General features: G+C 42.3%; 1 protein-coding gene across 1 annotated transcript; it reads right to left on the reverse strand.

The window, feature by feature from the left end:
* Positions 1–205: 205 nt before the first annotated feature.
* On the reverse strand, positions 206–23,043 carry LOC112225279 (protocadherin-17-like). Its single transcript, XM_024389069.2, has 4 exons — positions 19,463–23,043; positions 18,052–18,110; positions 17,709–17,881; positions 206–1,510 (listed from the first exon to the last, which is right to left on the reverse strand). The coding sequence occupies exons 1-4, from the start codon at positions 21,947–21,949 to the stop codon at positions 900–902; spliced, it is 3,330 nt and encodes a 1,109-aa protein (XP_024244837.1). The 5' UTR covers positions 21,950–23,043; the 3' UTR covers positions 206–899.
* Between the last annotated feature and the right edge of the window lie 1,846 nt (positions 23,044–24,889).

Below are 24,889 nucleotides of genomic sequence, written 5' to 3' on the forward strand. Positions count from 1 at the left end.
TCGACCGCTATTGTAAATAGTCATGGCTCGTGTTGGTGTGTTTGTGGGGTTGCAGATTTTTCTGACAGTTGATTAAGCAAGATAAATCATGTCAGCCCTTGAACCATACCTTGGAGAGAGAATTATGATCCTCAGGCAAAACAAAGCTTAATAGCTTTAGAGGCACCATTTGTCAAAAATAATTACATTCCATGTTTCGCAGTAGCACATGTGTATACAAATTTAATAACAACAAGTACAGCAGCTTATATTCACTTGAAAGCTCAGCTTATTTGCACATAAACTGCAGAGAAGACGACGATAAAATTACAAATACATTCATAAAAAAAAACGGTTAGATTTTTCAGGGACCTCAAATTGTTTTATGAAAAGCGACATTCCCTATTTTACCAGAGCAGAGTCGCCTTTAAACGTTCATAAGACACTTCACATTGTATTATACTTGAATGATATGTATTTCAATTGTCTGAAATATCCAAATGATGTTTCTCATACACTACAGTAAGTGAAGACAAAACATTTCACTGTACATAAGCAGACAGGACTTAATACCTTAAACAGGAGCAATTCGTTCAACAGCCTCACAAAATTGGAGCTTGAAATGTGTAAAACACGGACATCTAAATTGAAGGGTATACCATGAAAACACGTAAAGGCATGAAAGCAATGGTTTTCTTCACCTTCCACTCACAGCAGTCAGAACCAACACCACACACTTTACTTTGAACAACAAACCACAGAATCAAAAAAAAAAAAAAAGATAGTTCATGTCTGATGGTTTTTGGTTATACAATGTGTGTCTGGAACCTTCCTGGGTAAAAACAAATTACCCCTCCGTCATTCATCTGTGACCTCATCACATGGCGGCCAAATGAGAGCAAGGCCCAGACTTTGACCTTTTAGTTCCCAGAGTCCCGCTGGTCCAGATTGACGCACTCCACCCCCCCACATTCCTGGCTGATGATCCCAGATCTGATCCCAGAGCTGTGGATAAGGCTGTTGGACAGGGACTTGGGACTGAGGTCGCAGGACAGGTACGACGGATCCTCCAGTTCCGTATGGGGCGGTGAACACTGGCCATCTGGGGGACCATAGGCACTGCTGTCTGAGCCCCCCTCCCCAACCCTCCCCACCTCCTCCCTGGGCCCTTTGGTTGGGGAGTCCAGGGGTGTGTCCCCCTTGGTGGGGCTGCTGGACACGGAGGAGCACTCCTGCAGCAGGGGACTGAGGCCGCGCTGAGACTTTAAGTAGGGTTTGACGTTGGCTACTAGGATGATGCTGTCCCGTTGCTCCTTCCCGAACGTGCTGAGGGTTTTTCTGGCTGCACTGCGGTTGAGGCTGCCATAAATCTCTGTCTCCACCATGGCCTCCATTCCCACTGGGATGAAAAGGTTGGTGCGATTATCGGCGCTGTCTGCTTGGCTTCCTACACGTAGCTTTGGCATCCAGCATCTGTCAGAATGGCCCAGTGCACGACATTCATCTGTGCAGTGAACAGATCTGCCTTGTCCTAAGGAAAGATTTACAAAGTTCTTATTAAATGACTGATGATCGCTTTACAAAGTATAATCAAATATGCAAGTTATAGAACACAATTAAATTCAGAGCCAGCTCAATCTCCTCCCACACATACTGAAATAAAAAGCATAGAAAAATGAATAAATCATTTCTAGGGAATAAGTACAGCCACTCCAATTTCCAGTCTGTCAGGACCAAGATCAAGAGAAAATGTGAGTTCAAAATGCATATTAAATCAAAAGGGAGAACAAAATGACAACAGTTAGATTATGTAAACTGCAACGTAGTTCTCACACATTACAATCACTGTGCTTTGAAAGCATACCCACCAAGGTAGACAAACCACAGACTACAGTCAAGTGGGGGAGGCACACAACCAGTTTTACATATATACATATAAAAAGACCAAAAAAAAAAAAAACATTTTTGGAGGTAGCGCTCACCACTGCAGAGAATCTAGCCTTTGACAATGACGTAAAGAGAGAGGTCTGTATATTGAAAAGGTTCATAGAAGTATTTGCACTTTATATTTTGGACTACTGCATCTATGTCTGAGAGAACTAAAAAGCCAGTTTTGCATTGCCTTCTCACTGTACGCGGTGAATTCAAATTAGTTCAGACAATTAAGAATTAATATAAGGGTATGAGCACCCATTAAGATAGGTGCTAACAAGGCATTTTATGTTAATTTTGCAACACATACATACGGCAAAGTGGTTAAATATAGGAAACTATCATATCCCGACTCACAATGACAGTTTATTTTCACAGCTAATAGGCAAAGAAGCACACCTGGCCTGAAACAATAGCTCTTCGTTATCAGGATTTGTGTGCTCATGTCTCGCACAACACAGACCAACCATACAGATGTACAGTAGGATTTAACTTGATCACCCTGTTGCAATCCAGGAAAAAGTGTATTTGAGGTGTTAACAAGGATTTAGAAACTTGTAACTTACATTTTTAAATTTCAGATTTGATTTTCCCTTACAAAAATTCACATGAATTAGAATACACATAATAATTCATGCACAAAAATGGATTATTTTCCTGCTGTAGCAAACTGGCTCAAATTAAGATCCTACATCTGTATGTTACCTCCTTCCCTTGTACATACAATACTGTAGCTGTTCCTAAAGACTTTGGGATCTTACGAAAAATAGCAAGAGTAGACAGGCTGTGCCTTGCCATGATCCTGCCACAGTCAGTATAATTTAAATCTCTTAAGGTACCTTAGAGTTCCAGGACTAATCATGTTTAATGGGTCTACAATTGCAGTGATATGCCTTGTGGATGCTTGTTAAAAGCCAGGGACACAAAGGACCCATTTAAAGGGATCACATGGGTGGTGTACTATGGTTAAGTTGAAGGGAAAAACATGTTTTCCAAGAAAAGAACCTGCCTGGTCATTATAAATAGAAACAGACAAAGCCTAGCAACTGAGAACCCCAAGATGAATGCACCTGGCTTCTCCTGGAGACAATACATATTCAGAGGGGGACGCAATTGAGAGACACACAGGTGCATAAATTACCTGTATCAAAGCTGAGAGGAGACTGGAGTCTTTGATAAAGGTGAAAATACAAAAACACTACTTAATCTACTGTTGTGGCCTTTTGTGTTAGGGCTTCTCGGGATATGATTCAAAGACTGCTCGGTTTTCCTGTATAGTGCTCTTTGCATTAAGTCTAAACTATTGTTCCAGGCTACCTGCACAACTTGCTGGATTTCACTACTTATTTTCCTAGAGATAAAGAACATATACGGTATCTACACTTCCCACAAACCAGTATGTGTGTGCTGTGGCCTATAGAAATATACACATAAAGCATCTGACTTTTCGTGCTTGGAGGATGAACTCTCTGCACACTCAATGTACATTCAATGTAGAACTGACAAACACTTACAGTACACATTTAATGTAGAACTGACAAACCCTTACAGTACACATTTAATGCGACAATTAGCTTCGCTTTAAACTGCTGTACATTTTCTTCAACCAAAGACAACTCTGAGTACATCAGAAAAAAGCGTTAACACAAGCTATTAATATTAAATGCATTGCCCCAGTTCTTTGCATTTCTCTTATCTTAAAAATGTAGTCCTTTAGATTAATTGACATTCCAGTCAAGTAAGCATCAGTGCTGTGTGTAAATTCCAATCTGCACATAAGAAACATCTCTTTCAATATCTTTCCATTTGATTGGCCTTTGAACAGGGTCTGGAGAATCAGACTCAGAAATATGTGCTCCAGAAAAGTGTGATTGAATTTACACCTCCCACAGAGAGAGCATGGCCCTGCCGTTTCCCCTGACACACTCACACACACACAATCCCACACGTCCCCCTGGCAACCACAACAGTGTTCCCATCGCTGTCCTCCTGAGCACGCCACAAACAAACAGCTCATAGCAATGCAAATGGAGTGGAAAGTACTGCACAGGGATCTGATGACCACAGCCTTTCAATTCCAAGACACTTCTGTCTCTCACTGAGGGAAATGAGAACCAGCCCCACTTCAGTCAAGTCCTCCATTATCTTTCCGACTGCAGACAAACGGACTTTTATGGGAGACGTGCCTTATCTTTTATATGCATCATATCATGCAGGAAAAGAGCTACATAAACCAATCATAATCCGACCAGTGGTGAAAAGGACTTGACTGGTGGAAATTGAAATTCATCAGTGATTGTATGTAGCCTATTGACCACGCCAACAAGACTTGACATAGCTGGTATGACACACTCCTATTTTTTTACATGCCCATTCTAACGGCCCATTCTAACATTTCCATTTAAGATTCTAGACGAGGCAACTGAGAATGTCGCCCGCAGAAAAGCTGTATGTCAGGAGCCACCAAAAGCTACCTGTCTGTTTGTACCGAAAGCGTCTGTCATGCTCTTTTGTCCCTGTCTTCCAATTCAAGCTTGAAGGAAAGTTTTTTTTTTAATCAAGTAATGACATGATCAAATGAGACAGCCATAGGGGTACACGATACCATGCATATGAGCTCGTTTGAACGCTAAAGCCGGCAGAGGATGTTTGAACATTCTTTCCTTCAGCCGATGGACCCTTTTATCCGCTTAACTATCATCTACTTTCCACTCTGGTGCCTTCATTTCATCTCGGCAGTGCAGCTCGACATTTCTGCGACAGGGCTCCCATGCAGAAAAAAATACACATTGAAATATATTTCCTGACCTCAAAATGGATTCCAAATTCATTTACGTTTTTGTCTAAATGTAACACTACCGTTCAAAAGTTTGGGGTCCGCTTAGAAATGTCCTTGTTTTTGAAAGAAAAGCATGTTTTTTTGGGGCCATTAAAATAACATCAAATTGATCAGAAATACAGTGTAGACATTGTTAATGTTGTAAATGACTACTGTAGCTGGAAACGGCTGATTTTTTTAATGGAATATCTACATAGGCGTACAGAGGCCCATTATCAGCAACCATCACTCCTGTGTTCCAACGGCACGTTGTGCTAGCTAATCCAAGTTTATCATCATGTCCAATGTCTGTGTTCTTTTGTCCATCTTAATGTTTTCTTTATATTGGCCAGTCTGAGATATGCCTTTTTTTTTGCAAATCTGCCTAGAAGGACAGCATCCTGGAGTTGCCTCTTCACTTTGGACGTTGAGACTGGTGTTTTGCGGGTTGCATGTTCAATAATAGTGGCAAACATGTTTTTTTAATAACTACCCATTCTCTTTATCCCACATATACAACTATCTGTAAGGTCCCTCAGTCAAGTAGTGAATGTCAAGCACATATTCAACCGCAAAGACCAGGGAGTTTTTTCAATGCCTCGCAAAGAAAGGGCACCGATTGGTAGATGTGTACAAATAAAATAAGCAGAAGCTAAATACAGTACATTTCAAAAGTATTCACCCCCTTGGTGATTTCCTATTTTGTTGCATTACAACCTGTAATTTAAGGGGATTTGGATTTTATGTAACGGACATACACATAATAGTCCAAATTGGTGAAGTGAAATGAAAAAAATAACTTGTTTAAAAAATTTAAAAAAAAATAAATGAAAATTGGTGTGTATATGTATTCACCCCCTTTGCTATGAAGCCCCTAAATAAGATCTGGTGCAACCAATTACCTTCAGAAGTCACATAATTACTTTTAAAAAGTCCACCTGTGTGCAATATAAGTGTCATGATCTGTCATATGATCTCAGTATATCTACACCTGTTCTGAAAGGCCCCAGAGTCTGCAACACCACTAAGCATGGGGCACCACCAAGGAGCTCTCCAAACAGGTCAGGGACAAAGTCGTGGAGAAGTATAGATGAAGGTTGGGTTATAAAAAAATATTTGAAACTTTGCACATCCCACGGAGCACCATCAAATCCATTATTAAAAAATGGAAAGAATAAGGCACCACAACAAACCTGCCAAGAGAGGGCCGCCCATCAAAACTCACCGACCAGGCAAGGAGGGCGTTAATCAGAGAGGCAACAAAGAGACCAACGATAACCCTGAAGGAGCTGCAATGCTCCACAGCGGAGATTGAAGTATCTGTCCATAGGACCACTTTATGCCGTACACTCCACAGAGCTGGGCTTTACGGAAGAGTGGTCAGAAAAGTGGTCATTGCTTAAAGAAGAAAATAAGCAAACATGTGGGAGACTCCCCAAACACGGCCTGCAACGAAAACATGCGGTCTCTCCTTCACTGCAGCCGAAGTGAGTAAGACATTTAAACGTGTTAACCCTCGCAAGGCTGCAGGCCCAGACGGCATCCCCAGCCGCGCCCTCAGTGCATGCGCAGACCAGCTGGCCGGTGTGTTTACGGACATATTCAATCAATCCCTATACCAGTCTGCTGTTCCCACATGCTTCAAGAGGGCCACCATTGTTCCTGTTCCCAAGAAAGCTAAGGTAACTGAGCTAAACGACTACCGCCCCGTAGCACTCACATCCGTCATCATGAAGTGCTTTGAGAGACTAGTCAAGGACCATATCACCTCCACCCTACCTGACACCCTAGACCCACTCCAATTTGCTTACCGCCCAAATAGGTCCACAGACGATGCAATCTCAACCACACTGCACACTGCCCTAACCCATCTGGACAAGAGGAATACCTATGTGAGAATGCTGTTCATCGACTACAGCTCGGCATTCAACACCATAGTACCCTCCAAGCTCGTCATCAAGCTCGAGACCCTGGGTCTCGACCCCGCCCTGTGCAACTGGGTACTGGACTTCCTGACGGGCCACCCCCAGGTGGTGAGGGTAGGCAACAACATCTCCTCCCCGCTGATCCTCAACACTGGGGCCCCACAAGGGTGCGTTCTGAGCCCTCTCCTGTACTCCCTGTTCACCCACGACTGCGTGGCCACGCACGCCTCCAACTCAATCATCAAGTTTGCGGACGACACAACAGTGGTAGGCTTGATTACCAACAACGACGAGACGGCCTACAGGGAGGAGGTGAGGGCCCTCGGAGTGTGGTGTCAGGAAAATAACCTCACACGCAACGTCAACAAAACTAAGGAGATGATTGTGGACTTCAGGAAACAGCAGAGGGATCACCCCCCATCCACATCGATGGAACAGTAGTGGAGAGGGTAGCAAGTTTTAAGTTCCTCGGCATACACATCACAGACAAACTGAATTGGTCCACTCACACAGACAGCATCGTGAGGAAGGCGCAGCAGCGCCTCTTCAACCTCAGGAGGCTGAAGAAATTCGGCTTGTCACCAAAAGCACTCACAAACTTCTACAGATGCACAATCGAGAGCATCCTGGCGGGCTGTATCACCGCCTGGTATGGCAACTGCACCGCCCTCAACCGTAAGGCTCTCCAGAGGGTAGTGAGGTCTGCACAACGCATCACCGGGGGCAAACTACCTGCCCTCCAGGACACCTACACCACCCGATGCTACAGGAAGGCCATAAAGATCATCAAGGACATCAACCACCCGAGCCACTGCCTGTTCACCCCGCTGTCATCCAGAAGGCGAGGTCAGTACAGGTGCATCAAAGCTGGGACCGAGAGACTGAAAAACAGCTTCTATCTCAAGGCCATCAGACTGTTAAACAGCCACCACTAACATTGAGTGGCTACTGCCAACACACTGTCAATGACACTGACTCTACTCCAGCCACTTTAATAATGGGAATTGATGGGAAATGATGTAAATATATCACTAGCCACTTTAAACAATGCTACCTTATATAATGTTACTTACCCTACATTATTCATCTCATATGCATACGTAGATACTGTACTCTATATCATCGACTGCATCCTTATGTAATACATGTATCACTAGCCACTTTAACTATGCCACTTGGTTTACATACTCATCTCATATGTATATACTGTACTCGATATCATCTACTGTATCTTGCCTATGCTGCTCTGTACCATCACTCATTCATATATCCTTATGTACATATTCTTTATCCCCTTACACTGTGTATAAGACAGTAGTTTTTTGGAATTGTTAGTTAGATTACTTGTTCGTTATTACTGCATTGTCGGAACTAGAAGCACAAGCATTTCGCTACACTCGCATTAACATCTGCTAACCATGTGTATGTGACAAATAAAATTTGATTTGATTAGATTTGATTTGACATGTGGAAGAAGGTACTCTGGTCAGATGAGACCAAAATTTAGCTTTTTGGCCATCAAGGAAAATGCTATGTCTGGCGCATACCCAACACCTCTCCCCACCCCGTGAATACCATCCCCACAGTGAAGCATGGTGGTGGCAGCATCATGCTCTGGGGATGTTTTTCATGGGCAGGGACTGGGAAACTGGTCAGAATTGAAGGAATGATGGATGGCGCTAAAATACAGGGAAATTCTTGAGTGAAACCTGTTTCAATTTTCCAGAGATTTGAGACTGGGATGGAGGTTCACCTTCCAGCAGGACCATGACCCTAAGCATACGGCTAAAGCAACACTAGTGTTTTAAGGGGAAACATTTAAATGTCTTGGAATGGCTTAGTCAAAACCCAGACCACAATCCAATTGAGAATCTGTAGTATGACTTAAAGATTGCTGTACACCAGCGGAACCCATCCAACTTGAAGGAGCTGAAACAGTTTTGCCTTGAAGAATGGCCAAACATCCCAGTAGCTAGATGTGCCAGGCTTATAGAGACATACCCCAAGAGACTTGCAGCTGTAATTGCTGCAAAAGGCGGCTCTACAAAGTATTGACTTGGGGGTCGGGGGTGAATAGTTATGCACGCTCACGTTCAGTTTTTTTGTCTTATTTCTTGTTTGTTTCACAATAAATCATATTTGGCATCTTCAAAGTGGTAGGCATGTTGTGTAAATCAAATTATACAAACCCCCCAAAAATGTCACGGTCTTCCTCCTCTTCATCTGAAGAGGCGAGAAGGATTGGAGGACCAAAATGTGGCGTGGTATGTATTCATGGTGAATATTTCATTAAAGAAAGTACAGAACACTGAATACAAAAACAATAAACCAATAACGACCGTGAAGCTATAAATGAGACCTGTGCTGACACAAGCAACTAGCATAGACAATCACCCACAAACAAACAATGCAACCCAGGCTACCTAAGTATGATTCTCAATCAGAGACAACTAATGACACCTGCCTCTGATTGAGAACCATACTAGGCCGAAACGTACAAATCCCCAAATCATAGAAAAACAAACATAGACTGCCCACCCCAACTCACGCCCTGACCATACTAAATACATACAAAACAAAGGAAATAAAGGTCAGAACGTGACAAAAAATCTATTTTACTTCCAGGTTGTAAGGCAACAAAATAGGAAAAATGCCAAGGGGGGTGAATACTTTCGCAAGTCACTGTATCCCTTTAACCATGGTGAAGTTATTAATGAGGCTTTGGATGGTGTTTCAATACACCCAGTCACTACAAAGATACAGGCTTCCTTCCTAACTCAGTTGCCAGAGAGGAAGGAAACTGTTTAGGGATTGCACCATGAGGCCAATGGTGATATTAAAAAGGTGACAGAGCATTAATGGTTGTGATATGAGAAAAAGGCAAAATCCTAGAGGAAAACCTAGTTCAGTCTGCTGGGAGAATGGGAGTTGAATTCACTTTTCAGCAGGACAATAACCTAAAACACAAGGCCAAACATACAGTTGAAGTCGGTAGTTTACATACACTTAGGTTGGAGTCATTAAAACTCCTTTTTCAACCACTCCACAAATTTCTTGTTAACAAACTAGAGTTTTGGCAAGTCGGTTAGGACATCTACTTTGTGCATGACACAAGTAATTTTTCCAATAATTGTTTACAGACGGATTATTTCACTTATAATTCACTGTATCACAATTCCAATGGGTCAGAAGTTTACATACACTAAGTTGACTGTTCCTTTAAGCAGCTTGGAAAATTCTATAAAATGATGTCATGGCTTTAGAATCTTCTGATTACAAATTACATCATTTGAGTCAATTGGAGGTGTACCTGTGGATGTATTTCAAGGCCTACCTTCAAACTCAGTGTCTCTTTGCTTGACATCATGGGAAAAACAAAAGAAATCAGACAAGACCTCAGAAAAAAAATTGTAGACCTCCACAAGTCTGGTTCATCCTTGGGAGCAAATTCCAAATGACTGAAGGTACCACGTTCATCTGTACAAACAATAGTATGCAAGTATAAACACCATGGGACCACGCAGCCGTCATGCCGCTCAGGAAGGAGAAGCGTTCTGTCTCCTAGAGATGAACGTACTTTGGTGAGAAAAGTGCAAATGCATCCCAGAACAACAGCAAAGGACCTTGTGAAGATGCTGGAGGAAACTGGTACAAAAGTATCTATATCCAGAATAAAACGAGTCCTGTATTGACATAACCTGAAAGGCCACTCAGCAAGGAAGAAGCCACTTCTCCAAAACTGCCATAAAAAAGCCAGACTACGGTTTGCAACTGCCCACGGGGACAAATATCGTACTTTTTGTCCTCTGGTCTGATGAAACAAAAATAGAACTGTTTGGCCATCGTTATGTTTGGAGGAAAAAGGGGGATGCTTGCAAGCTGAATTGTGGGCAGAATTGAAAAAGCGTGTGCGAACAAGGAGGCCTACAAACCTGACTCAGTTACACCAGCTCTGTCAGGAGGAATGGGCCAAAATTCATCCAACTTATTGTGGGAAGATAGTGGAAGGCTACCTGAAATGTTTGACCCAAGTTCAACAATTTAAAAGGCCATGCTACCAAATACTAATTGAGTGTATGTAAACTTCTGAGCCACTGGGATGTGATGAAAGAAATGAAATCTGAAATAAATCATTCTCTCTACTATTATTCTGACATTTCACATTCTTAAAATAAAGTGGTGATCCTAACTGACCTAATTCAGGAAATTTTACTGTAAAAAAATGTCAGGAATTGTGAAAAACTGAGTTTAAATGTATTTGGTTAAGGTGTATGTAAGCTTCCGACTTCAACTGTACACTGGAGTTGCTTACAAAGACGACGTTGGATGTTCCCGAGTGTTCCAGTTTGGACTTAAATCGGCTTGAAAATCTGTGGCATGACTTAAAAATGGCTGTCTAGCAATCATCAATAATCAGTTTGACAGAGCTTGACGAATGGGAAAATATTGTATGATCCAGGTGTCCAAAGCTCTTAGAGATTTATCTAAAAAGACTCACAGCTGTAATCGCTGCCAAAGGTGCTTCTACAAAGTATTGGCTCAAAGGTGTGAATACTTATGTAAATGAGATATTTCTGTATTTAATTTATACATTTGCTAAAATGTCTAAAAACATATTTTCACATTGTCATGGAGTATTGTGTGTCGATGGGTGAGAAAAAAACATGTTTTCACCTCACAAATGAATTGCAGTTTCACAAAACACATTTGCCGTTTCACATGTAATAAAACTCTTCATGTGAAAACCACACTTTTCACACGTGGAATTGCAAGTTCACGTGAAAACCATTCACATCATTAAAATCTAATCTAATCTAATCTACTTTCATATGTGGAATTGCAAGTTCACATGTGATGGTGAAATGTTGTTATTCTCCTCACATGTCAAAAGGTGGTGTTAACATGTTGCACAGGCAACATGTTTCCACATATGGATTTGCAAATTCTGTAATGCCATTCTGTAAAAAGGTAATTTAGCCGACCTGAGTATAAATACTCAAGTGTGCATTATTTCTTATTTCTGAGCCATCCGTTTGGAGTGTTACTGCTGCAGACACACGGCTCTGTTCTTCATACGTTGGTCAGTGACCGTTGGAAGAAGAACAGTGAAAAAAAACAGTGAAGCTAACGCTCCGTGTCTCCTTATTTATTCTGTTTAACATGCGAAAATTAGCATTGTCAGAGTTAATCAGTTAACTCAAGATAACTTTTTGTAATTTATTGCACAATTTTTTGGGGGGGCACATTGTCGGAAAGTGTTCAAAATACATTGAAAACATCCACAATAAATCACAGCTAAATTTGAGCAACTCTATAAAAAAACAGTTCTAGTTGACATTAAAGTGTGAAAATACACATGTGAAAGTGTAACGGACATGAGTCGGTCATGGTTGAAAATGGTCACGTGATGAGGTAGCCACGTGATGTGCGACTTCACAATTAGTGTTGGCCCTTTTGGTCGAATGGTCAAGATGTTGTGTGCGACCCGGGTTGTAATCCCGACCAGTTACAAAGGCACAAATGTGAAACTTATAATATCACATGTGAAATGTTGGGAAACCACATGTGTCTGAATCAAGTAAAAATGTACATGTGAAAAATCCATGTGAAACTTCACGTGTGTCTGAAAACCAACTGTCTGTGTGATTTGTTCACACGTGTTCACACATAGTTGTCTGAAAACCATGCTTTATTGTGTGTTTTTTTGTTGTTGTAAGGGTATACACAAATTATGAGTATTATGGTCTAGCTAGCTTGGTAAAAATAGAAAAAAAATTGTATATACTGTAGCGGAAAGCTAAATTGGCTAAGTTGGCTAACCAACTGTTCCTTGCTATCGCTTCCATTGATTGAGCCCAACACTCAAACATGACTGCGTATACCGATTAGCCAGCTAGCTAGCTACTTCAATAACTCTTCAAATGTGTCTGCCTTATTTTGTTTCCATTAGTTGAATGCAGATAATGTGCTGACCTGAAGGCATGATCATGTAAACTAAAGTAGTGCAAGCCTTGTAATTGTGTTTGTCAATGCTAGGCAAGAATCGTACTTTGGACAAAATGTGTCAGAAGAATGTTGGACAAGCTGCAAATCTGCAGATCCAAGCAGAACCATTCAGCCACTTTTAATTATAAACTGCTGATCAATTAATACATCCCCCTCATTACTAATTAACCTGTCCACAGCAACACTGATGATCCAAACAGATGGTGCCTGATGTCCTAAAGTTAGCAGCATCATTTTTTAAGGTAAGATAGAACTTTTGCTAACTAAGGTGTTTAATAAGCAGTCAAGCAATGTATATTTTTTTCCAAGTTTGATTCACCATTTCTCTTTTCTTCACAGAGGTAAAGATATTTATAGCTGAACGACTTTGTAAGCTTTACTGTCATGTTCCTAACTAATTACTCATCTTCACATGTGTCTGTTCCATTTTGTTTCCATAGGTCATGAACAGCCAAAATCATGTTTCATGAAATTGAATGATGACCAAAGTATGAAAAATGACTGTTGCTTCTACATTGATAAAGTTTGATTATAAAGTTACTGGTCCCCATGTCAAATGCTTGAATTAATTATTAAGGGGTATCAGTCAAGGAGAGGTCTGAATATAAACTCCCCGCCCACTCAGCCTGTCTTTTCACATTTCCTGGTAGTTGGCCATGAAAGAAAAAGTACTTTTCAGAATGACTGTTCAGGACCTTTAATGGAAGAAAATGCTGTGTAGCCCGGAAGATCATAAAGTCATTGTAAGTAGAGTTTAATAAGACCTGGATTTGTGAGTCAATGCTAAGAATGTTGTCCAAGGGAATGGCTGGAACGGGGAAGAAAAATGTTCCCATGCTGCAATCCTTTAACAATGCACATCATTCTGAATTCTAAATTGCCTATCTGCAATTAATATACTCCCCTAATTCCCCTGTCCACAGCAACATCGATGGTGCAAACTGATGTTGCCCGCCTGGTGTCTTAACGAAAGCAGCGACATTTTTGAAAGGAAGATTGAACTTAAGTTGAATATGTGTTCAATAAATGCTCAAGCAATCTACATTATTTCCCAATTTGGTTCAACATTTCCTTTTTCTTTACTGATACACTACACAACCAAAAGTATGTGGACACCTGCTTGTCGAACATCTCATTCCAAAATCATGGGCATTAATATGTTGGTTCCCCCTTTGCTGCAACAACTCCACTCTTCTGGGGAGGCTTTCCACTAGATGTTAGAACATTGCTGCGGGGACTTGCTTCTGCTCAGCCACAAGAGCATTAGTGTGGTCGGGCGATGACGTTGTGCAATTAGGACTGGCTCGCAGTCGGCATTCCAATTCATCCCAAAGGTGTTCGATGGGGTTGAGGTCAGGGCTCTGTGCAGACCAGTCAAGTTCTTCCACATCAATGTCAACAAACAATTTCTGTATGGACCTCACTTTCTACACGGGGGCATTGTCATGATGAAACAGGAAAGGGCCTTCCCCAAACTGTTGCCACAAAGTTGGAAGCACAGAACCGTCTATAATGTCATTGTATGCTGTAGCGTTAAGATTTCCCTTCACTGGAACTAAGGGGCATAGTCCGAACCATAAAAAACAGCCCCAGACCATTATTCCTCCTCCACCAAACTTCACAGTTGGTACTATGCATTGGGGCAGGTAGCGTTCTCCTGGCATCCTCCACCAACCACAGATTAGTCCGTCAGACTGCCAGATGGTAAAGCATGATTCATCACTCCAGAGAACGTGTTTCCACTGCTCCAGAGTCCAATGGAGGTGAACTTAACACCACTCCAGCCGAAGCTTGGCATAGCAATCTTAGGCTGTGTGTCTGGCTGCTTGGCCATGGAAACCAATTTCATGAAGCTCCTGTAGAACAGTCGTTTTTAAAATTTAACCTTAATTTATCTAGGCAAGTCAGTTAAGAATAAATTCTTATTTACAATGACGACCTACCCCGGCCAAACCCTTCCATAACCCAGACGACACTGGGCCAATTGTGCGCCGCCCTATGGGACACCCGATCACAGCCGGGTTGTGATACAGCCCGGGATCGAACCAGGGTCTGTAGTGACGCCTCTAGCACTGAGACGCAGTGCCTTAGATCACTGCACCACTCGGGAGGTCATCAGTTGTGCTGATGTTGCTTCCAGAGGGAGTTTGCAACTCATAGTGAGTATTGCAACCGAGGATAGACGATTTTTACGCGCTTCAGCACTCGGTGGTCCCGTTCTGTGAGCTTGTGTGGCCTACCGCGTCGCTGCTGAGCCGTTGTTGCTCCTAGACATTTCCACTTCACAATAACAGCACTTACAGTTGACCGGGGCATCTCTAGCAAGGCTGAAATTTGACGAACTGACTTGTTGGAAAGGTGGCATCCTATGGCGGTGCCACGTTGAAAGTCACTGAGCTCTTCAGTAAGGCCATTCTACTGCCAATGTTTGTCGGTTTTGATTGCATGGATGTGTGCTCGATTTTATACACCTGTCAGCAACGAGTGTGGCTGTAATAGCCGAATTCATTAATTTGAAGTGTTGTCCACATACTTTTGTATATATAGTGTATGAAATAAGATGAAACACCCCACCAGAAGCAATCAACAACCCAGATTCAGTTCCATAATTGCTTTAAATAAAATATTTACAGATTTCTTAATGCAAAGTTTATTTAATGTGACATTGAAAAATATAAACGTAAAATATACAGTACCAGTCAAAAGTTTGGATACACCTATTCATTCAAGGGTTTTTCTTTATTTTTGCTATTTTATACATTGAAGAATAATAGTGAAGACATCAAAACTATGAAATAACACATATGGCATCATGTAGTAAACAAAAAAGCTTTGCACACCTTTGGCATTCTCTTAACTTTCTTCACCTTGAATGCTTTTCCAAAAGTCTTGAAGGAGTTCCCACATATGCTCAGCATGTGTTGGCTGCTTTTCCTTCACTCTGCGGTCCAACTCATCCCAAACCCTCTCAATTGGGATGAGGTTGGGTGATTGTGGAGGCCAGGTCATCTGATGCAGCACTCCATCACTCTCCTTCTTGGTCAAATAGCCCTTACACAGCCTGGAGGTGTGTTGGGTCATTGTCCCGTTGAAAAACAAATGGTAGTCCCACTAAGTGCAAACCAGATGGGATGGCGTAACGCTGCAGAATGCTGTGGTAGCCATGCTGGTTAACTGTGCCTTGAATTCTAAATAAATCACTGACAGCGTCACCAGAAAAGCACACCTGCACCATCACACCTCCTCCTCCATGCTTCAAAGTGGGAACCACACATGCAGAGATCATCTGTTTATCTACTCTGAATCTCACAAAGACACAGCGGTTGGAAACAAAAATCTCAAATTTGGTTTCTTGGCCCAAGAAAGTCTCTTCTTATTATTGGTGTCCTTTAGTAGTGGTTTTTTGCAGCAATTTGACCATGAAGGCCTAATTCACACAGTCTCCTCTGAACAGTTGATGTTGAGATGTGTCTGTTACTTGAACTCTGTGAAGCATTTATTTGTGCTGCAATCTGAGGTGCAGTTAACTCCAATGAACGTATCCTCTGCAGCAGAGGTAACTCTTGGTCTTCCTTTCCTGTGGAGAGACAGTTTCATCATAGTGCTTGATGGTTTTTGCGACTGCACTTGAAGAAACTTTCAAACTCCTTGAAATTTTCCAGATTGACTGACCTTCATGTCTTAAAGTAATGATTGACTGTCATTTCTCTTTGCTTATTTGAGCTGTTCTTGACATAATACGGACTTGGTCTTTTATCAAATAGGGCTATCTTCTGTATACCACCGCTACCTTGTCACAACACAACTGATGGGCTCAAACGCATTAAGAAGGAAAGAAATGCCACAAATGAACTTTTAACAAGGCGCACCTGTTAATTGAAATGCATTCCAGGCGACTACCTCATGACGCTGGTTGAGAGAATGCCAAGAGTGTGCATATCTGTCATCAAGGCAAAGGGTGGCTATTTGAAGAATCTCAAATATAAAATACAATTTGATTTGTTTCACACTGTTTGTTACTACATGATTCCACATGTTTTATTTCATAGTTTTGATGTCTTCACTATTATTCTACAATGTATAAAACAGTCAAAATAAAGCCAAACCCTTGAATTAGATGCATTTCCAGAATACATTTCAAAATATAAAGAATTGGCCAAATCATATATTTTCAAAAATATATTTATTACTTTTTTCAGATGCATTTTAAATACATTTTCAGATGTATTTTACATATCTTTTCAAATGCATTTGAAATACAATTTGCAATGCATGTATTTTAATGTATACGTATATGATTTGGCCAATTCTTTCTTTACATTTTCAAATATATCCTGAAAATGCACCCAAAACTATATTTAAAGAAATAAAAAAATAGTATCCATGAGTTCATCTGACTCTGAGGTAGATCAAATCCCGAAGTATCCCTTTAAATGTATTTTTTTCCATACGGGCTGAGCTACAATATCATGCTGCCTCATAGAACTAAGATTGAATTACTGCTGCCTATGTCCTGTGTAGCTCAGTTGGTAGAGCATGGTGCTTGCAACGCTCGGGTTGTGGTTTTGAATCCCACCCGGAACCAGTATGAAAATGTATGCACTCACTACTGTATGTCTGCTAGATCAGGGTTTCCCCAAACTTAGTCTTGGGGTCCCCCCTGGGTGCACTCATCATCAGGCTATGATTATTTGAATCAGCTGTGTAGTGCTAGGGAAAAAACTAAAATGTGCACATGGGGGGCCCCCAGAACTGACTTTGGGATACCCTGTTCTGAATGACTAAATTGCAATTGCATAGAATTCATACTGCTGAAATCTTGTTTAAGTATTATGATTTCAGGAATCTCTTTGAGGTGTACACTGTACTATCATTATTGGCTTTAGCTTTACCCTGAGGATGGTACTGTAGAACTGGGGATAAACAGACTGTGTACATGTGTGTGTAGTGCATTTTGGCTTGGTGCAGTGATTGGGAAAACAAGGGTCTGATACAAGGGTCCGTTAAGCATCTTTAAGATGTCAGAGAGAGAGCGAGCTTCCACTCACCCTGCTCGAGAGGCTGGCCATTAACCGCTGTGGCTTTCATCTTGATGGCCTCCCTGGCAGACGTGTCGCAGTGGGAGCCTTTATTAGTATCCTGGTCACTATCAGCCTGGTCACTATCACCATGGCCACTGTCTCGGAGGCTTGCTCGCTCTGCATCCTTAAATGTTGAGCTGCTGCAGGATGAGGAGACAGGAAAGAAAAAAACATAACTCATTGGTGGTGGCTTCCGTCTGTCTTTCTTGTGATCGCCCTTGCGCCCTATTTGACGTGCTTGTTCTGATGGCTTGATATTGAATAGAATGTAAATGGCGGCTGTCAGGTAGTTATCATTTAGCGGCCTTACCTTTGAGCAAATGGCTGCCTGTTGGACGTATAATTGGGCTCCGAGGGAAAATTATCCGTCTGAGAATTGAAGAGAGATAATTATTTGTGTATTGTGCACCAGAATAGTTTTCCTGTGTGCAACAGTTTATATGAGCAACATGACATATTCAAAGGACACCTCCATTAACTATGGCTTGGCCTGCATTCAGATCTGTACATCCGAAGCATTTAGGAACACATTAAATCCTTACTCGTTACATCCATTTTTTTTAAAACTCTGTCTATGAATTTGAGAGTAGTTACATTTCTCCAGGTCCATACCTCAGGTTTAAAAAAAATCAAAACAGAGGCGGGATGTCCGCTTTGTTATTGTTTTAGTTAAGGACTCTAGCTTCAATCAAGCATATTCCAGTGTGAGACAGCAGCAGCTATCAGTGGCACCCGGATAAGAACAAATCTCCTTTATGTCCATATGTGCCTGTTTGGCGAGGGAGAGAAGTAATGCATCAGCCACTGTCATCTGCATCCTTGTTTTTTCTCATCTTGAGAATAATGTGTTTGTGTTGATCACACCCACATGCCCTAGCAACTGGTGACAGCGCCAGCTCTTGTCATCAGTGTTATCATCTCCAAATGAGACTGTCTCGGAGACTGTCCTAGATATTTACATAATTTACAACTGAAAAGACCGCTGTGCTAAATAAAATTACATGCACTCCTTGTCAATTTAATATGCTGGCTTGCATAAGCAGCCTTCTCATCTTTTACAAGGCAGGGCTGGACCCTATTAATGTCTTATCTTTCCAACATTGGATTTGGATGTGTGGAACTGGCCCATGTTTGTGGAGGGCAAGAAATGGGATTGTAAGGTTATGCTGTGTGCATCTAGCTGTCTGGCACAAAATATTTCACTAATGTGATCAGACAAGCTGTTCAAACACCTGTCCAATCCCAGATTTCGGGCAGGGTTTTGTTTTCACTCTGTGGCAGGAGGATCTGGCAGTGGCAGTACAGCAGCGCAGTCCAAGACCCACACGGTTTGCATATCTTACAGAAATGGTTTCCTGGTTATTTAGACCACCTGTAAGGTGCTGCTAGAAGTGACTCGTAATGGGACAATTTGGTTAGGATCTCTGTGGAGGAAATGTAGATCACAAACAATGTACTCTAGCACACCAGCAACCGGTATAAAAAATACAGTGTCTTTTCAGATATTATTTCTTCAATGTGCTTGTGGTGTATCATGCTGCATTTTTTGTCCTTCAATTTGCACCATATGGCGCCAGACAGGGAATACAAATGACAACAAGGATGTCTGATTGCATGAGTATTGATTTGAAGAATGACCTCTCTTGTGGCAGATTTGTATAAAATACCATGAAAGAATAAAAGGCTATAAAAAAATATGGTACAATGACTCTGTTTCTTACCTGTATCACTGACATTCTATTCATAGGAGTCTCTGTGGTAAGCCCTGCGAAGCTCGAGTGACAGCCAGCCCGAGGCACCGTCAGGCTGTTGGAGGTGGTTTTCAGGTACATGACCTCTGACCTGGGCAGCGTGAGAGGCAGGGGGCTGGTCGTCTGGTAGTCGAAACAGATAGGTGAGGTGATGAGAGACGGGCTGCTCACCACGTTCATCCTGCTCACAGAGTCCCTCTCCTCCATCTCGCTCTGCACCAGCATGATTTCATTCTTGTTGATCCTTTTCTTCTTGCCCTTCCCCACTGGGGGATTGGAGTTGGAGTACTCAGCCATGCGGCACTTATAATTCCCAGCCTCCTTATCTTGATGCTTGGACTTAACGGCGATGGCAGTCATGACAGCCAGCAGCAAGACAGAGATGATGCAAAGGGTGACGATGAGGGGCAGGGACAAGTCCCAGTGCTGCTGCTCCCCGCTGGCCCCGGACTCCCCTCCTGCCATGGCTCCTGTGCTGGCCTTAATGATCAGCTTGGCCACAGCAGAAAGTGGGGGCTTGCCGTGATCGGTTACCTTCACTACCAGCTCTACAGCTGGGGCCACGTCCTCCCACACAGCATGGGCAGTCCTGACCTCGCCGGCCACAGGGTCCATCTCAAACAGGTGCTCCTCGTTACCCTCAGAGATCTCGTAGGTCAGACGACCACTCTCGCCGAAGTCGTGGTCGACTGCTCTCACCGTGGTCACTATGTACCCCAGGCCGACATTTCTAGGGATCATGATTTCTGCAGTGTCATTTAGCAGGAGGGGTAATACAATAACTGGTAGATTGTCATTGACGTCAAGCACACTGACCCTGACTGTGGCACTGCTCTCCATATGAGGAGACCCTGCGTCTTTAGCTTGAACATTGAACTCAAAGAACTTAGTTTGTTCGTAGTTGAAAGACCTTGAGGCGTATATGGCTCCGTTGGTAGGATTGACAGACACGTAGGTGTAAACTGACACGTCTCCGATGTGCGACGGCAAAATGGAGTAAGACACAGTTCCATTCCGACCTATATCTGGATCATGAGCCAGAACTGAGCCTAAGTACTCCCCTGGGATGTTGTTCTCAGGCACCTGGAGCACATAGATGGTCTTGGTGAAACGCGGTGCATTATCATTCTCATCTAAGATTTTCACTGTGAACGATTTGGTGTAATTCAACGAAGGTATTCCGTTGTCTCTGGCCACTATAGTCACGTTATATTCGTCTTTCAGTTCCCTGTCTAGAGGTCTGTCTGTGAGCAGAGTGTAAAAATTATCATTGTTTTCCTGCAGCCTGAATGGTACATTGCCAAGCACTCTGCATTGGAGCTGGCCATTTCTTCCAGAATCTTTATCAGTGACTCTCACCAGGGCGATGACAGATTCTGGAGGTGCTGCCTCACTGATAGCTCCCTGGCGGACTGAGACAAAACTTATGACAGGCCAATTATCATTCTTGTCAAGCACTTTGACTGAAATCTTACAATGGCCAGGGATGGGGTTAGGCCCCAGGTCCTTGGCCTGCACGTCAAATTCAATGGTTGGATTCTCTTCATAGTCAATTTCTCCCTGAATCTTTATTACACCTGTGTTGGGGTCAATAGAAAACAACTCCTGGACTCTATCAGATGCATATCCACTGAAAGAATAGACTACCTGTCCATTGCTGCCCTCATCTTGGTCTGTTGCATTCAGGTCTATCAGCATTTTCCCAGGTGGTGAGTTTTCAGGGAGCTCCAGCACATAGGCGGGTTTGTCAAATACTGGGCTATTATCATTTGAATCAGTAACTCTCACATTGATTTGCATGGACCCTGATCTTGGATACTCCCCTCCATCAATGGCTGTCAAAAGGAGGGTATGATGGGACTGATCCTCCCTATCTAGAGGTCGCTGAACTACCAATTCCGGATAGATGGTTCCCTCGCCCCTCAATTTCAAGTCCAAAGAAAATGTATTGTAATCATCTCTGGTGACCTGATAAGTCTTTATTCCGTTTCCCCCAGAATCTGAGTCATGCGCAATTGTTAGAGGGAAACGTGTCCCAGCAGCTGCATTCTCTGAAATATCAATATTGATGTGATCTGAGGGAAAACCTGGCGAGTTGTCGTTTATATCCACTACATCAATCTTGATCATGCATATTTCCTTGTCGTTGGCAAACACTTCCATGGAGAGCTGACACTTGGGGTTGCGTCTGCACAATGTCTCCCTGTCAATTCGCTGTTTGGTAAAAAGCAGCCCACTCTCCGGGTCCACATCAATGAGATGTGGAGCAGAATTCTCCAGAACTCTAAAGTTAGATTTTTCCCCTCTCTCCACCGGTCCAAATCCGGCATCCTTAGCAATGTTTCCGATAACAGTTCCAGGTCCCTGCTCCTCTGGAACGGAATAATTTAGATTTTTCAGAGTCCGGGCTTTAGCCCAAAAGAGAAGGAAAAAGATGACAGGAAGACGCATATCCATTTACTGTGTAGGATGCGCGTGCTTAAAAATTCCCGTTTTAACTTCCAACCTGTTGATTTGTTCAGCGACCACACTACGACTAAAATCACACGAGACAGGTAGTTTTGTATCCAACACAACGGGGAGGTTATTAAATCGATTTCTTGCTATCTTTTCTATATTTTACGCTGTCCTTTTAACCTCCTTCACATGCCGTACAGCTATGATGAACTCTTTGTGTAAACAAAGATGAACGCCCAAAGACATATCACGCATTAACGCAATACAAAATGTAACATGTGGCAGACGTGATTCGCTGGTGCGGCGAATAAAATATATTCGGTGATTTTAAAGCGCTTATGATTTCCCCTGTTGCTACAAGGTTACAAACGTTTGTACATCCCGCTATGCTGAAGGTTAGGCAGTACAAAAGCGCAATGCCCTTATGCGACATCTATAGCCTACCTAAATCAAAATACCCGAGATACTCATTCATTTAACCATTCATTTCCCAGCACAGTCAGCGACCATCTATACAGTATACTTTTTCTGAGCGCTACACACTGTTGCATACAGGTTATGTACACATGGACCAACCCATAAAGGAAAGCAGATGCATCAAATTAATATGCTCCTTCGGGACCACGTTTTACATTTTCCTTTCATTCACGAACATTTGGTGAGCGATAAGGACTTTTGCCCGATAATTGTCCTATAATCAGTCCAGTAATCCGGTAATCCAGTCCAGTTGGACCTCGTGCCCTTGCATCCCGCATTGATTCGGGGTAAGAACATCAACAATGCTCCTTTAGAGGTTAAACAAATCCAAGACTTCAGGTGCACAACGTTGTAGATTTTTTTTCGATATGGTCCCCAAATAATTCTGTGTTCAATTATCCGGTCACGTCAACAGTTGAAAACAGCTCTCTTGGCATTGAGATCTGGTTACCAGTAGAATCCTCCCGACGCCCTACACACTGACTCCAGTTTATATCTTGGTGCATTTAACATTGTTTCTGATCGTCTTCCAACCAATGAGTGAAACTGTGACAGATCCTGCCTTGGGGGTTTTCTCCAATAGGTCTGGCAAGTTCGCATTGAACGAGGGCTGTTCCGCTGGTACGTGATTCAGTTACTGATGTGAGCGCACAGAGCAGAGAGAGAGAGAGAGAGAGAGCTGTAGATGAAAAACGTGCTTGTGGATTTTGTTCCTAATAGGCTACATTTCGATGTGCAGTAGGCCTAGAGATAGTGTGTGGATCATAAAAATGTGTGGATGGGAATTAATATAGAAAAACCGATACAACCTGTGAGGGTTTGGGTAAAGTGGGGGTAATACCATAAAGCTTTGGTTAAAGGTTCGTGCAGTGGCTGGTACTAGGCTACTAGGCTAGGCAATCATAACAACAGACCTTTGTTTTCTGACTGTGGAAATGCTTGTGGACATGATCGACCAAAATAACGTTGCAGAGCATGTATCCAATGCTTCCAATCCCAATCCACCTAATTACAATGTTTATATAACTGTTATGACACATCTTGATTTGGTCTTGTCTCCTTTCACTGCATGGTCGGATAATGACTGTGGTTCATGACTCAAGAATACAAACTGGTTGTATTGAGTGAGTAAAGATACAAGTCTCACAAGAGGATAAAACGAAGTAAAAAGCAATAATATCATAGTAATAAAGTAACAAGTTGTCAATTAATATTAGGGATTATTTCTCTACATGGGGATATTCTCTATATTCAGAGACTGTTTCCTATTTCTTACCATAAACATCACACTTGTTGTTCCACCTCTTCCTGCTATGCAATATCCACAGTTATTATCACCGACAGATCTTGGGGAAATGGACCAACATCTAATCCAGTCTTCTTTCCAATCGTCTAACATTTGCATTTGAATTCTCACCTGGCCAGAGCAGTGCAATTACCAGTCTCCTATGTCATACAGGTATGCACTGACATATTCTGTCTTATCAGCGTAAGGGCAAGATCAGTATGGTTGCAGGTTCATCATTAAATTGCTTGTTGTGCCGGCTCTAAATCAACCTTGAGTTGTCTACAGGTTCATTTATATTGTCTGAAACATGCTGCCGTCCTCCTCTGGGGAGCAGCAGCTTTGCCAGCCCAGGGTGAAGCCTGCATAAATTGGACATTACTGCAGGTGAGAGATAAGGGCAACAAAGGCAAACCCTAATTTTTATTCAGTCTGTTAAACCCCCCCAGGAAAGGATGGCTATTGACAATACCGTTTGCATTGACACATTTATACATTTTTCTTACTATTATCACAATTCCCTTAGAATGAATGTGAAGTTCAAATCCATAATGCATGCCTCTATCGTCCACGTGTGCCTCTCCATTTCCCCATAGTTTTTGTGGAGATTGAAGCGTTTGTGCCACGGTGAGATTCTTCCTCGGAGCATATTGCTCTTCTTTCTGTGATGAACTTTCATTTGCATCTGCTTGTGACACCAAGAGATGGGTGCATTGATTGTTTCACTGCAAATTGATTCACAGTCAAATATGCATTAAGATGCCACTGCATATTTGAGTTGCTGTAATTCTGGAAAAGCCGGAATGACAAGTAGTAAACAGTAGTTACACAGCTTCGAGCATGAATACAATATTCACTTTCCACCTTGTAATGGCGTGATTAGAGTGTGAGATTGAACTGTTTATCACCCCATATCCGTATCACAGCCTGTATCACAGCTCATCACCTCTAATTAAAAACCAAGTTAATGCATGTGTAAAAGGTGGTAAAAAGAAAAAAACGTTGTACAAAGCATCACAGAAAACATTTCTCCACAATATAAATGTGCAGTGTAGGAACACAGAATGTTGTTACATGTATGATATCCAGTCATGTGTGCCCTATGCTCTCAACACAAACCTCCCGAGGTGGGCAGACACATGTGCCTCCATGCCCTACAGATGCACCTCATCGCTCCT

The sequence above is a fragment of the Oncorhynchus tshawytscha genome, linkage group LG26 (assembly GCF_018296145.1).
Source record: "Oncorhynchus tshawytscha isolate Ot180627B linkage group LG26, Otsh_v2.0, whole genome shotgun sequence".
Lineage (NCBI taxonomy): Eukaryota > Metazoa > Chordata > Actinopteri > Salmoniformes > Salmonidae > Oncorhynchus > Oncorhynchus tshawytscha.

Bases quoted from the DNA above. Each gene is read 5' to 3' on its own strand.
- LOC112225279 (XM_024389069.2), bottom strand. From the start codon at position 21,949: ATGGATATGCGTCTTCCTGTCATCTTTTTCCTTCTCTTTTGGGCTAAA. The intron at 18,111-19,462 runs GTAAGAAACAGA...TTCAATTCTCAG, and splicing joins ATAGAATGTCAGTGATACAG to ACGGATAATTTTCCCTCGGA. The intron at 17,882-18,051 runs GTAAGGCCGCTA...CTCATCCTGCAG, and splicing joins AGGCAGCCATTTGCTCAAAG to CAGCTCAACATTTAAGGATG.